Consider the following 15,519-nt stretch of genomic DNA (forward strand, 5'->3'; position numbering starts at 1 on the left):
AATATATTTTGAAGATATCTCACCTTAGAAACACAGATGCACTGCAATGAAAACAACATCCTGGAGGTGCAATTTTAATGACGCCTTTACTTGAAGCTCGGAAATGGGGTATTTTAAGCATCCAAGCAGTGGCTACAGGTCCGTATGCGTCAATATGACATTATTAAAGAGTAAAAATCCGTGGTATGTCTCAGTTATATTTCTGTTTCTTTTTTTGCAATCATAACAACACGTTTCTCTGCCATACTGCTGGAAAAGAGAGAAAAGTAATCGACTGAATAGAATGTAACCCATTTAATGAGGATATATGAACAGCATGGAGGCTGGGTATAAAACTCGTTACAGTCAAACTGTTTTGGAGAATTCAATCTAAAATATTTTACGACATGGTGCATGAAAGAATACCTTTGTGGGCACCTCAACGCTGTGTGTCCATATTTACAATACTCCAGTGAGTCTCTGAAGGAATCATTGGTTGCGCACAGTTTCGACCGTTAGGATTGGTCAATCCCCCACCGCGCCCACTTATGACGACGTCGAATCTCGCCGGGCTCTTCCGGGCATGTGCATCGCACTCAGATCCCAAACGTAAACAAGGTGGCAACTTTTGATGTAGTAATTTCAGCTAGTACAAACAGCCAATCGACAATGTGCTCTGAAAACCTTACATGTGAGAATTTGAATTTCCAGAGGTTGTGTCGTCTAGCAAACGCTACATGCTAACGCGCAATGCTAACATTTAGCACACCAGCAAACTCGTGAACAACCCGACTTTGTACAGAGCTCCAGAGATGATGAGATGGGTTCTGTTCGGTGGGCTTTCCGCTGTGGGTCATGGACACCGAGCAGGTCTGACTGGTTGTTTGCGGCTCGTTGCATTCAGCGGGAGGAGAAGGACAGGATCGGACAGTTCGTTTTTGCAAAGGATGCTAAATCAGCCATGGTGAGGCTTGCTGAATTATCTTCTCTTGCCTTTTGCACGGTGACTGACCCTATGCCACCAAGATAACTTCATTTGCTAAAAGATATCCATGTAGAGTTCACCTACAGGGTCTCTCTGTGTTACCCCATCAGGTTGGCAGGTTGTTGCTGAGGAGATTTGTGTGTGAGAAGATGGGGATCCCCTGGTCGGAGATTAAACTGGAGAGATCTCCTAGAGGGAAACCTTACCTGGCAGACACACTGAAGGTTCATACAACGACAGCAGTCTTTTAGTCTCACATACAAGTCTTATATTGGCGAATTTATATCGAATAATTGTATAGCACAGCTTCTTCTGTTTGTGGTATCTAGTGTCCACCTTATACACCGTCCCTTTACATTTATTTGTCCACATTGTCTGATCATTCACTGTATAAGATACACAGCTCTTGACTAAAGATTTATTGTGTTCATTCGGAGATGAAACTTTGTTTATGCAGTTTTTAAATAGTTTATAATACAAACTTAAAAACCGGCCACTCCAGAAGTCACAGTATAGCTGAAAATAAGTTCTGCAGGTTCAAACAAACTTTGTCCATTTTTTTCTTAAAAATAAATGAGAAAGTGATTGTCAAAAAGAAGTGGTAGGTATTTCCATTCCTTACCTAGTGGCCCCTTAAACTGCCAAATTTCAATTTAGAATTTTGATCCAATTCAAATTTATTTCTACAGCACATTTAAAACAACGAGAGTTGACTAAAGTTCTTCACAATATAAAGGGTAAAACAAGAAACAAGAATATATTACTATAAAACGATATCAATAAGAAAAAAAATTAAAAAGAAATAGTAAAATCTTCAACTTCACAGCTCTGTATAAAAGACTACCTTTCAAAAGTTAAACAGAGATCCCTGTGTCCAGCCCAGGATGTCAGGTGCCCATCGGTTGCAGAGGCAAAGTAACCAAAGGAGAGAAATAATCCGCAGCACACTGAAAATAAATTCACTTAGACTTTATCATGAGCTACAAAAACGTGTAGCTTCTTGAGGTTCACCCAGCATTAATCATTTTTAAAAGCTCTGAAGTAGCAAGTCGGTTTCAGTTTCTGTCTTATTATGAAATTTATTCACCATTTCATTACTGTCTTATTGTGTGTCCAGGACCGTTCTGATTCAGAACCAGAGACCTCTGCATGGAGTTTCAATCTTTCACATCAAGGAGACTATGCAGTGCTTGCCGCAGAACAGGGGATGCAGGTGGGAGTGGATATAATGAAGACAACCATGCCAGGTAAAAGCATTGAGGTAAACAGATTTAGCAGCACTTTACTTTTATCCAGGGTTTGCTCATTGTTTTTGATCTGAAGATATTTAATTCAGACTTGGGGAGTAGATTGATTTTGGAACACTTAAACACAGAGATGTTATGACCGACATGCCATGATAATGGCAAATTTTTACAAAAACCTTTTGTTGTCTTATTGTTTTGTTCAGGTAAGTTTAATTGAAGCAGTAGGGGGCTTTCCTATAGAGATCAACTGTGTTGTTCCAGAAGTAAAAATCCAATTGATTTTCTCCATGGGGGATTTGATTTCTAGGTAGAATGTCACAAATATCAAAGTTCAACCTTTGTGTGAGAGCATGGTATGTGATCCTGTAGAAAAAAAAAGTTTGTAAGTTATCAACTTCTTTTTGAGAATACATGATTTATTCATGATCTCTGCCAAAAAAATACTACATTACCCATAATCCTAGAGTCACGGTGTGGTCTGCTGTTCCTACTGAAACGTCAACCACACCTTGGAATGGCAATTGTTGGCCAATGATGCCAATATATGCCTTTGTAGTTTTAAAGTAAAAAATCTATCATTAACAATGCATGAAATGAATCACAATAGATTGTTTGATACATAGTTTTAATTTTTTTTTTTTTTTTAAATAGAATATCTACACTGTGGTGTACCTTTGCCTTTTTCACAGTTTTTGAATGCCTGTTTTGGCGCAAAATCAAATGTTTTATCTTTAGGAGTGTTCAGATAGCTGGTTAGCTTGGTTAATGCATTAAAATTTTGAAAATTAGAATTTTGCTAAATGTCAACAGAGAACTTTGCGAAATTTACTTCTTGAACCAGAGCTGCTGAAAATTGGTTTGGCACTGTTAGGCTCAATATTCTTAGGAACTTTTGAGTTATGTTATTTTGGGAACCCCTGTGGACAAAACACAATGATTTATCAATTTACTGAATTTGTCAAGGACTTGGTTTTTTCTCTCCTCCTCTTCTCACTAGTTATTAATCTATATTTATTTTAAATGCTTTATTTGCAAATCACAATGATATTTAGTGTGTAGAAAATAAAGTAAAAGCTTTTTTTGCCACGTCTGACACCTGCCTTCTTCATCTACAGTAGCACTAAAAAATATATGGGCTTTTTGCTGATGATTTCTTTTGCTTTTGTAGATCATAAAGTGGCATCAGGAGTAATTTAATTCTGTTTCACAACCAGCTGAAAAGGATGGAATTTGCTTTAATCTCCAGAAATTGTTTAACTTCAAGTTCTGTCAGCTGTCCATTTTGATCATTATGCAGTTAATGATTTATCAATTAAAGGCAGAGCTGTGGTGTTCCTCTTGTTTTCTCAAACTGTGCCACAAGGGGTCACTGTTGCCTTGCTCATGTAAGTCAAAGCTAAGGCTGCCTTGGTTTGCATATTTTACATTTCTGCATTGTGTGCCTAATTTAAATTCAAACCAGTGTTGTTAATTGAATGTTCTGAAGAAAAAGATTGATCTCTGAAACAGAGCACATCTAGATAATCTTACCTGACCTTGTTTTCCCTCATCACATCACATTTGCCTCTATTTCCTTTGCTCCACACTCTGTCTTCATTTCACCTTTCTCCTATCCTTTCCATTCCTTCTTTTCTTACCCACTACTTTACTCTGTGTCTCCATCCTTTATTCTTTGGCCCCCTTTTCTCCCCCACCCCTCACCTCCAGGTAGCAGCTCTGTGCCGGAGTTTTTCCGCATCATGACTCGTCAGTTTACAGCATACGAGTGGAGTGTCATCCAATCAGCTGGCTCGGAGCATGAGCAGCTCGCCGCGTTCTACCGCCACTGGGTAACTATGGCAACCATACCACCCTGTCGTCACATAGCATTGCTTCACCCCACAAGCAGTATTTTTTTTCCCTTTTTTTCTGTACATGTGTGTGGAAGAAAGGTTCGTAAAAATAACACAGATATGGCCTTTGAGATACAAACATAGACGTTATATCAGTCTATCCACACGTGCTAACCCTGGACTTCTGTCCTCGTTTTTCACACATTTTGTCCTTCTCTGTCTCAGTTTGTTTCTCACAGATAACAAAAGGTCTTTATTTTCCTTTTCCCAGCTTTTGTCCTTTTTTCTCGCATGTATTTTATTTTCCTGCCAACACACAAACACACACAGATGGACTTCAGCAGAATCAGTGGTGCTAAGTAAAGATGCTGTGAGATTGAGAGGGTGGCACAGAGACGTCAAGCTCTGATATCATCATCACACTGTTGACTAATGGCAGAGTTCGATGGTTGCCATAGCGATTAGCCTTGTAATACTGTCATTGTGGCTCATTGGCTGCTGCAAAGGGTTTTGGCTGAACACTCACTCACAAATTCAAAATATCTCTCTTTTGTACACACACAGTCTCATACATGTGTGCATGACTTCCCGTCTGTTGCGGTTTTAAGTAATTTTGCTACTGAGCCAAAATAAACTAAGCAGTCAGAGATGGTCCTTCTCAGGCTTTGTCACACACACTTAAGTCCCTTTTTCCCACTGTGATTGTTTTTGGGATGTCATGACTGTTTTCCTCCTTTTGCACACAGGCCCTGAAGGAGAGCTTCATAAAAGCCATCGGCACAGGCCTGGGCTTCAACCTGCAGCGGGTGGAGTTTCACCTGACCTCTGAGTCGCTCACGCAGGGCCGAGCACTACGCCGGACCAAGATGCATCTGGACGAAGAAGAAGAGGAGGACTGGATCTTTGAAGTGAGTCGTTAGGGCCGTCGGCATTAATCTTTATTCAGGCTCATAAATTAGTGCATTAATTTTTAAAAATCATGATTAATTGTATGCTTTATTGTCCCTCTACTGTGTCTACCTGCAGCCACAGTAAAAGCAAAGTCCGCCACTGCTCTTTAATGTCTCATTTCAGTTTCAAAACCTCACAGATGGTACAGAAGACATCAGCAGTCATCCGCACCTTGTATTATCAAACATTTATCTTTTTATGTTCCATTATTTTCTTTTAAGTCCCTAAGTTCCTTTTTCTGTAGCTAAGCGAGTTGCACAGGGTACACCCTGGACTGGTCACCAGTCAACCACAGGGCTGACATAGAGACACACTTCCAGCCACTCTTACAGTCACACCTACAGGCAATTTGGAGACACCAATTAACCCAACAAGCATGTTTAGGACTGTGGGAGGAAGCTGTGGTATCTAGGGAGAACTCATGCATGCACAGGGAGAACATGCAAACTCCATACAGGAAGTGCCTGTCTGACCACGGTTCAAACCAGCTGCTGCGCAGAGCCACCATACACCTCCCACAGTTCATTATTCTCATTAGAAATAAAATCAGGTCTCTATCTGAAGGATACCCTTAGTTTAAAACAACAAAACATCTCTAAATGCAACAAAAAACATTTTTAATGCAAAATTGTAGAATTTTAAAAATGTAACAAGAAGAACAGATTTATCGCTGTTAACTAGAGAAATTCTGAGATCAGTCATGATTAAGAAATGTACAGTACTTGTGAAAGGGAAAAAAAGCACAATGAAAATATCCTGAAAGATTTCTGCAAAGGGCTTTTGAGATCTTATCGATTTTGCTGATAATGAGAAAAAAAACAAAGACTAAAGACTCAAATAAAATATCAATACATCTCTAGATTAGATAATAATATATTCCAAAAATGTCGCTGAAAGGGTGACAACAGGACTCTTTCCATGTAAAAAGTGATATTTGTTCTTTTTATTAATAAAATACCAATACTGTTGTCTTTTTTCATATGCCATTCACCAATGTCTGTATGACATTTTTTCTTAATCAATTTAAGGGTTTTTTTTTTTTTTTTCATTTTAATGAGTCCTCATTTGAAGTCTTCATACTGTTTCTAGTCAAACTGAGCTTTACCCTTGACTTCTTAGGAAAAGAAGTTAAGAAATAGCTCAGGTTTTTGTAAGGAAAATGCTACCTGTTCTTCTTGTTGAGAGAGTAAAAGATATATAAAAATTAGAAAACATAAACTCAGTTTTTTTTTATCCATCTCTTGGCACAACTGTATGATGTATGTAGGAGCAAAGACATGTAAAGATTCTTAAAAAATGAAAGGAACTTTAAAATCAGTTCTGAAACAAACAGGGAGCCAGTGTAAGGTTTGAAGAGGAGTAATGCATTCATCTCTCTTTTTATGGTTACAAATTCTGGTTGCAGCACTCTCCTCCTTTTTTTCATAACATATTGCATCACGGTATATTATATTGCATTGCAAAAAATCTAAGTTGACGAGCCTTTTTCCACAAGGAAGACGAGACTAATGCCAGCAAAGTATAGATCTTTGACGGCAGAAGCTTTGACTAAAAGTAAGTTTAGTTTTCATCAAGAAGACTAAATGAAACTAAAATATTATTCAGTTTTAATTGGAGATTCAAAATCTGTTGAGACAGCGAAAGCAGTTAGGTAGCAGTCTGTAACTCTTCTGCCTTTCGACTGTAGAGAGCAGGGATACCAGGTTTTGCATGGTGCATTGTACACACAAATATAATTTGCACCAGATTCCGGCAAAGGGAACAATGAGTGACAAAAAGTTTAGACTAAAGTGTAAGATTATTTAATGAAGTAAAATTAGACTAAAATGTTTTATAGTTTTTGTAAAGTAAAACTAGATTAAAACCATATACAGAAGAAATGACTAAAGTGTAACTGAACTTAAGAGGCATTTCAATCAAGGATTAAGACTGAATTTAAAATAGCTGTCAAAATTAACACTGGAAACATATATATTGCCTATCAAAAATATTCACCCCTTTGAATGTTTTTCTTTCATTTATTTTATAGTCCAGTCATGGTCAGTATAATTTGGTGGGGTTTTTTTTCTTTTTTGGTGACAAAAAAATAGATTACAAAAAAACTTTAAAGTTTAAATGAATACAGAGTTTTACAAAGTAATGTGAACTGAATAAGAATGTATAAGGCAAAACAAGTAACTACATAAATATTCACCCCTAGAAAGTGACTGACCTAATTCAAATAGTGATTGTATTCTCACAATTTGTGAAATTAAATCAGATCCCATTGCATTGTATTGTATATTCAGTTAGACTGTGGTCTCTACATCTAGCACACACAGGGTAAGATTCTGCATATGGAACGTATTTTAAAACCTTTCTTTAGAGGCCTTTCCTAGGAGCATCTAACCTTGCAAAGCAGATGGATACACCCATTTCCTTGTTTTTCACTGGCAAATCCATCTTGCAAAGCTCCCATATGAACCATTTGGGCCCGGTTAGAAAGTGACAGGACCAATCACTGACGAAAGGCAGTACTTTGAGGCACGGCAGAGTCGTGACGTAAACAAGCAGCAGCAAGAGGCCGGTGCAATTATGGCTGAAGAGCTTAGCTTGGATGCTGCTAAAGTGTAAGTTTGTCTGATTGGCCCGTAGAGATGTGACAGAACATTCATCCAATCACACAAATCCTCTGCCTTTTCTCAAACATTTCCTATTGAAGCTTTCCCAGATGGATGTGTGAAACAAATCTATCTGGTGTGTCAGGTTAAGAAGCATCTACTTTAGGCCAAATATATCTATCTATTGATATTTATTTATTTTATTCTTAATACTTTGACTAAATGGACTTCTAATATATCTTTTGGAGCATTCTATTGAAAGGATTGTTTATAGGCCCAGTTTTGGAAGTCTTTAAGAAATCAATGAGCTTAAAGCAGCAGTTGAAAGGATGTAACAGCTCTCTTGTGGGGTCCTTCATGCTCCAGCCCCACAGTGACAGCCCCCCTTGAACGCACATGCAAAGTAAATCACAGGTGGTCTTCCAGAGAAATGCACACAGGAGATTGCAACAGGGGGTCTCTCAAGAGGCCCTCAGACCCTCCTAACACCACAACAAGAGATTAGGGAAGTGTAATAACTGAACACTCATCTGTTGCTTTCAGTCCTCTCCATTTCTACTTTCCATTCCATCTCCTCTTCTCTGCTCCGCTCCTTGTCCTCTTGTTGTCTTATCCCCTCACCTTTATCCAACCACCTCTTCACTTCACCCCTTCGATGTTTTCTCCAATATCTCATCTTTCTAGTCTCTCTTCCCCTTTTTCCTTCATTTTCATGTTCCTGCTCTCTTCTTTACCCTCCTCCCCTCTTTGTATTTTCCTCCCATCACTCTCTCCTCAGTGCCTAGTGGCAGAGAGATTAACAAGTGACTGCTAAAAGGTTACCACTACTTTGAAAAGCCTGATGTTGTGTCTCATCTTGCTAAGCCTCTCGGGGTTGGTGAAGCTTTAATGCCGTTTTAGTGTCCGTGTTTTCACACCAGAAGATAACAGCTCACCTATATTGATCGCAGGTGGATGGTGTTGCTTTCTGTCATCTTTTTTGTTTGTTTGTTTTTTAATTCTACAGTGAAGTCCCGGTAATAAACAGAATGCCTTTGTCCACAAAGGAGTGAAAGTTGTTGGAGGGGTGGTAAAGTAAAGTGGATTAAGGAGAAAAATAGGTGGCATGCTTTGTTACTACAGTGAAAAATCTCTGACAGTTTCATTTCTGCTGGTTTTTTCCTGATTGATGCAGTTTAAAATGTCATTTAAAATGAAGTTTATGAAGTATACCAACTATCATAACCATAATCTTAAATTGACGTACAGATTAGAGGGCTGCATTGGGATGGCAGGACCCAACGCAAATCTTGCAGGAGTGGGCGGGTTAAACTTTGCTGCGGGCAGGTATGGGCGGCTGAAAAAAACTCACTGCGGGATCTGGCTGTAGCCAAGTGACCACATGATGGATTCAACAAATGATGTAGAAAAGAAGCTCAAACAAGGTCTTTACAACAGAAAAAGAAAACAAGTTGACAAGTTTTGTTTCTGCAGACAAGCTCTGATGGAATAACAGATTAGTATCTACTAAACAACTGAAAGGTTCACTTTGACTCAGGAAGTGCGCTTCCACAGTGTTCAGTACGTCATCCTTGCCATGTTGAAGTTGGTCCCAGCAGGAGGGACTTCTCTGAGGGTGTAACTTCACTCAAAAGTGTCTAATGCCCAAAGGCATTATGGGAAAACTATGCAGATTAAGGGATGATTTTAAAATAATTTGAGTACAATGACAGAATATACTCAGAGTGATCAAGTACTGTTTATTTAAAACTAGAAATGTGTTCTATGAACTTCGATAAATGGAGCTGAAATAGCTATTTTGAATTTTTACGTTAACAGCTAATTTTTTTAACGGTTTTTTAAACAACATTCTGTTTAAGTTGGAGGGTGATTGGATGAACGTTCCGTCTGTCACATCTTTACAGGCCAATCAGAGCAACAAAACATGTGACTTAGCCGCTACTGAGCTGCGCCCCTAACGAAGGAGTAAACTCCATAGAGAACTGCATAACGCAAACCATGGCTGCTGTAGACATGTCAATATAAGACTGATAAAACTGGCGCTTTAGCAGCATCCACGCTAATGTCTTCCGCCATAATTGTACTGGCCCCTTGTTACTGCTTGCTACGTCACGACTCCGCCACGCACGAAAGTACTGCACCTCTTCGCTGGTTGGTCCTGTCACTTTCTAACCAGGCCTAAACGGTTCAGATGGGAGCTTTGCAAGATGGATTTGCCAGTGAGAAACACAGATACGGGCGTATCCATCTACTTTGCAAGGTTATTAAAAATTGACTTCAATAAAACATTTTCAGAATTTACCATCATATCTAAATTGTATCCAAAACAAACATTAAAAAGTACAACACAAAAATTAAACCATGTCACAAATTGCATGATAGATTTATAAGTAGATTGATAGATGGGTTGAATAATAGAAATGAATGATTCATTGATTGCCACAGCACTAACACACCTGAGTGAAGCCTCTGATCTACCATTGAAGAACAGTGACACACATCATTATTTGTGATCAGTGAATGATTGCAGTGACCCTGAGAGGTCAAATGAGCGTGAACGTGATCAATGTTTTGGATTTGTCTTTGACGCAGACGGACATGCTCAGAGCTCCAGGTGTTAATAGAGAGATGAGAGGAGCGGTGGGGTTGTTGACCGTGTGTCCTCTGGCTCCCTGCGTGCTGATTTGTTAGATCAGAGTGCAGCTATGAGAATTATTACTTCCTGCTGACCTCTAGTGATGTTGTCCTTGCAGCCTCAGGATGCAGGCACAAATGCACATGCAGTAATTTGCAATTATATGGAAATATAGACAGTGAAGTCATCTTTTTTTTGACGAAATACAATAAATTTTACTGTATTTCCCTCCTGTTTTTTAATTCAGCTTCTTTTCATGCTACCTTACCCTCTACCATTTTGAAATTAGACCCTACGAGCACTACCGCCTCTTACTCCCACAAACAGTATATAAACATGGAATGTGGCCTTTTTAATGTCAGTGTATGTCAGTACAGCAGCAAAGATAGTTGCAACACAAATTGTGTGTAGAGAAGCTTGACAAATAACCTTTAAGTGGATGTCTTTAGGACTAAAAAGCCTCAACAGCATGGATTGACAGTGGGTGAAACCGCTGTCAAAATATTTGTGCTTTGAAATATGAAAACAGGAGGCAGTAATATCAGATTACAGATATCTGCATAAATTCACTTTAGCATGGCTGTACAATTTTATATGAATCTGATCCAGCAACATGTAATCATTCATGCTGTTGAATGGATAAGTAGTGTCAAGCTTCAAGACACTGACAGATTTCAGTGAATATATTTAAGCTCGAGCTTTGTGGTTCTGCCTGGTAACAGACTTGTAAATGCACTGGTTATCAGTCTAAACCTTTACTCGCCCTCCTTAGAAACCATGCAATCAGGAAGTAGGTATTTAGTTGTTTATATCGCATGCACATGTTCAGTTGCTAACAAGTGGTTATATCCAGGTTGAATATCTGAATAAATATCTGGTGAAGTGTAGGACGTCTTATTATTGTGTAAATTGTATCACTAAATAATATACATGTAGGCAGTGATGTACTCTAAATTTAAAATAGTGTAAAGATGATCTTTGGTATGTAGTGTAACATGCAGGCTGTGTGTTTGTATATGTTAATGTGTGTGTGTTTTCTTGCAGGAGAACTTGCTGGATGCTGACCATCATGTTGCTGTGGCACTTGGCCCAGCAGACCAATTAGGATCTCCAGTAAGGAAAAAATACTTCTTAAATTGCATGTACTAGTTTAGTTTTGGCTGAATGACCATGTTTTTCCAGGATGCACAACTCACTAGTTTTTTGTGTTTTAAATCTACTTACTTCAGTGCCTACATGCAGCTAAAACAGCACACTATTTTGTTTTCACTCAAATTGCACAACTGGCTTGAAAGTCACGATTCCTCCCCTTTCTCTTGATTGTTGCAGAGATATTTCCACACCTTGATTGGAGTCCACCTGTGGTAAATTAAATTGATTTGACATGATTTGGAAAGGCACACACCTCTTTATAGAAGGCCTCACAGCTTACAATGCATATCAGGGCAAAAACCAAGCCATGAGGTCAAAGGAACTGCCTGCAGAGCTCAGAGGCAGGGCTGCTATAAGGCACAGATCTTGGGAAGGCTACAAAGATTTCTGCTGCACTCAAAGTTCCCAATAACACAGTGACCTCCATAATTCCCAAATAGAAGAAGTTTGGCATAACATCTCAGCAACGACTGAGCTAAATGTGAAGTGTTTTTCCAAAGAGTCTGAATACTTATGTTAATTCTAAGTAAAGTGTTGTCATTTAGGATTTATTTGATGTTAGAAAATGAATGGAAAAATGGAAGAATAATGAAAAATATTGTGTCAATTAAAACAATCCTAAAGCCTTTTCATTGAGTTATGTCATAAATGCAGTCTTTATAGGAGTATGATGATGATGTTGCTTTTAGATTTGATTGATTAACAGTGCTTTTGGGCCACTCTTAACTAGGGCTGAAACGATTCCTTAAATTATCCAAGTGATTTGATTCCAAAAATTCCTCGCCTCGAGGCGTCGCTTAAGTCAATCATGTATCCATATACGTCCATGCTGTAAGCTTGGACATGCTGTGTTTTGCACAGATGGCTATTGGTGTGGGACAGTGCACTTGTGTTTGCTGTTACTATAATGTAAAATGCATGATGTGAGGCGTAAAAATTATTAAGGAAGAGAAGTTGATGCAGTGATGTTTACAGGCACGCGTCCTGTGTTAGGCTGCCAGTGCCTGTTGCTTCATGACAGATATGGCACTATGCCTGCACCGGTGAACCTACGCAACCTACCCATTGCCTGCAACGCTCGCTGGAGTGAGACAGTACTCAGTTTGTGTCTGTAGACTTCAGGGATTTCATAAACCTCTCTGATTGACCCGACGGTTTCACAGAAGACCGTCAGGCTTCACGATTCAGGTCCTGTTTTGGTGCTTTCCCCCTCTCTCTCTCTTACGCATGCACGTACGTTATACTTACGTTATACATTTAATTATAAATTATCTAAAATTCAATGCACTGACATCTTGATTACAGCATATTTTTCAAAATGTTTTAGCATCCCGAATGATTTAATAAGACTTATATTGATAATTAACTGACACCACTTAAATAGAAACACGCTATTGTTACAGACATTGACGAAGAGAGAGACTAAATAGGATAAAGTTCATCATCATAAAGTCAGGATTCAACATGTCATAGAAGCAGTTTTATCCCTTAAAATGTGTTCTCCATGTCAGTGGATGGTCTTAAAATGTCGTATTTTTTTATGGTGGATGAACTCAAACAAAAATGTGCAAAATTAAAAGTGAACACCCTTAGTCGTTGTAGTTCATTTAAGAGCCCAATCTTCTTTTCTCATTTGTCTAGTATTTCTTCTCTTGAAAAAAGCAAAAGTGACTGATTAAAAAATGCAATATTTCTTATTAGAGTACTCGATTAATCACCAGAAGAATCAATGGAGTACTCGACTACAAAAACAATGGATTACTGCAGCCCTACTCTGAACAAAAATGTAATTTGAGGGATCAGAGAATTTGAAAAGAATTTGAAAAAAAATCTCATTCTTCAGGTTGTAAATTTGTAAGAAACCAAACTCAGAATTGTTGAAAATAAAAGGTCTTGAATTTACAGGAAAAGATCAAATGTTTTAGTTGTTAAGTTGTTATTTTACAAGAAAAAAATCTTGAAATTGTGGTACTTAAAGATTTGTACATTTATTGGAATTAATACAACACATTTTTTAGGTTATAAAGTCAAAAACTTTTGAAGCCATTTGCATTGCACTAGATCAGCATTGGAGAGTCTGATCAAATTATATTCTTCACTAACACTGAGAAATAATGAAATAAATGTTATTGTAGCCCAGAATCTTTACTTTATTATTAATATCCTGACTTTGAAGAGACATTGCCTTAAACTTGGGCTATTTAGAAGAAAGATCTCACTTCCAACCTGTGTTTTGAGTTGAATTTCTTGTAAATGTATTTACTTTATTAAAAAGTAAATATTTCTGAAAAAAATTTGAGGTTGGTTTCTTGTATATTTATGTCTTAATAAAGTAAAAAAATTACACTTTTTTAAAATTAACATATCTTTTTATTTTTGATTGGCCCTAGTACACCTTTGTATATTTGCTTTATTTTTTTATTTTTTAAAGTATATTGATTCAAAAATAAATGAAGAAATGATTAAAAAAATCCTTATTCAGACTTAACCATCTTCTTTCCTCTTCCTCTCAGCGTCTTCGCCCATCTCTTCCTCCTCCCACCACATTCACGCTGTTGTTGTTCAGTGATCTTATCGCCTCGGCCTCTCCTCTGACAGAGGAAGACCCCGCCTACTGGGACAGCTTCCAGAAGAAGGCTGATGCTCCTCAGAGACAGAGAGATACACATACATCCTGATAAACCACTGACACCTGCCATGCTCACACACACTTTTCAGAAGTGCCAGAAAAGAAGCAGACAGACTGACATGGAGAGCGGCTTTTTTATTCCACACAAGTCACATAGATTTTATTTATAGTGTCCAAATTCACAGTTCTCTCTCAGAGGACTTCAGATCCATACAGCATCTGACACCTTCTTCAAGTTGGAAATGGCCTATAAAAACAGTTTCACACATTGTGCCGTTCATTTAAGCATTTATGGATGACCAATAAATTCATATCTCTCAGATAATATCTCCCTTTTAAAATGTTTTGTCTGTCTTTGTTGAAAAACCACATTATGTATACAGTTTAATGGTGTGATCCAAATGTTCTGCTCTAAGCTTTTGTTTTTCTTATCAAAGGCTTTGTTTAGTATACTTAGTTTGACCCGCTGTTTTTGTGGATTCAATGCAAAGCCACACATCAACTGTTCTTTTTGTATCTATTCAGTCTTGCTCTCTCTGTCTCTGCTCTGTGTCTTACCATTTTTCCCACATGTTCACGTGCATAGAGCTGGGTCATAGTGCTGTATTCTTCCACCTCAGTGGTGGAAAAATAAAATATATTATTAAGTAATATATATTATCCCTTACGTTGTTACACAGATTAACACTGTAAGATACTTCTTTTGTACAACGATATATATTCAGCCCTACTGTAGTGCCTGCTATGTGTGTTGTGTGTGAGGATCTTAAGTCTTTCTTTCTTCCTCTGTATTTCTGACTCTTATCTCACATGAGTTTTTTCTTTTCTTTCTTGCTCTGTTATCTCTATTATTTTGTCTTTCTTTCCTTTTCTCTGTTCATCAGGTCTCCCCATCTTTAAACCGTCTTCTCTGCACAGACAAAAAAATGAAATGAAGTTCGAGATGGCCTGACTCATATACATGTGCTTAGTTATAGGCCACTCTCACACTTTATAGCTCATATGTATGTAACTTACACATGAATATGAAGTGTCTGCTGCAGAACATTTGGCTTTCTACACTCATAATCGTCAATGTGACAGAAAAATTTAAGCAAAATTAATAAGTGGATTCACTGTCAAAACATGGGCTCTTCTAATGAAACTTAAGAGAATGCTTGTCGTACCCTAGCTCTCCAAAAGTAGTGCAAGAGGTAGAGTTCTTTATCATGGCATTCTACTATTTTCCTCATAATAAAAGGGTTTGCCCAGACTTGACTTCAACCAGCCTTTGATAAACTGCTATGGACTTGGACTGATAGAGGACTTCAGCCTTAAAGCTGTCTCCTATCCTTTTTATTTGTATGCATTCAGTGCATGTTAGTACCTTCTCAGAAGTATTTGATCTGCTATTACACAGGCCATATTCACACAAGTGTTGTGCTTTTTTTTTTACTTGTATTGCCTTATTTCAGTTATTAGCCTCTACGCATTTATCCATACATTTTGTATAACTTTTTCCCTCAATAT

General features: G+C 38.0%; 2 protein-coding genes across 3 annotated transcripts in view; one reads left to right on the forward strand and one right to left on the reverse strand.

Moving 5' to 3' along the window:
- Positions 1-77, reverse strand: part of msantd4 (Myb/SANT-like DNA-binding domain containing 4 with coiled-coils) — a 13,990-nt gene extending 13,913 nt beyond the window's left edge. Inside the window, exon 1 of the mRNA XM_041800700.1 lies at positions 24-77. The gene's annotated coding sequence lies outside the window, so the exon portion shown is untranslated. The remainder of the gene's footprint in view (positions 1-23) is intronic.
- Positions 78-537: 460 nt separating this feature from the next.
- On the forward strand, positions 538-14,332 carry aasdhppt (aminoadipate-semialdehyde dehydrogenase-phosphopantetheinyl transferase). 2 transcript variants are annotated; one of them, XM_041799629.1, is made up of 8 exons: positions 538-943; positions 1,075-1,188; positions 2,082-2,211; positions 3,919-4,040; positions 4,790-4,951; positions 11,274-11,342; positions 11,559-11,593; positions 13,895-14,332. In XM_041799629.1, the coding sequence occupies exons 1-8, from the start codon at positions 800-802 to the stop codon at positions 13,974-13,976; spliced, it is 858 nt and encodes a 285-aa protein (XP_041655563.1). In that variant the 5' UTR covers positions 538-799; the 3' UTR covers positions 13,977-14,332. The 2 variants fall into 2 exon arrangements, with proteins under 2 accessions (XP_041655563.1, XP_041655555.1); XM_041799621.1 differs by lacking the exon at positions 11,559-11,593.
- The last annotated feature ends 1,187 nt before the right edge of the window (positions 14,333-15,519 follow it).

Source organism: Cheilinus undulatus, linkage group 2, assembly GCF_018320785.1.
Source record: "Cheilinus undulatus linkage group 2, ASM1832078v1, whole genome shotgun sequence".
In the NCBI taxonomy this organism is placed as follows: domain Eukaryota; kingdom Metazoa; phylum Chordata; class Actinopteri; order Labriformes; family Labridae; genus Cheilinus; species Cheilinus undulatus.

Bases quoted from the DNA above. Each gene is read 5' to 3' on its own strand.
- aasdhppt (XM_041799621.1), top strand. From the start codon at position 800: ATGGGTTCTGTTCGGTGGGCTTTCCGCTGTGGGTCATGGACACCGAGC. The intron at 1,189-2,081 runs GTTCATACAACG...TTGTGTGTCCAG, and splicing joins ACCTGGCAGACACACTGAAG to GACCGTTCTGATTCAGAACC. The intron at 4,041-4,789 runs GTAACTATGGCA...TTTTGCACACAG, and splicing joins CCGCGTTCTACCGCCACTGG to GCCCTGAAGGAGAGCTTCAT.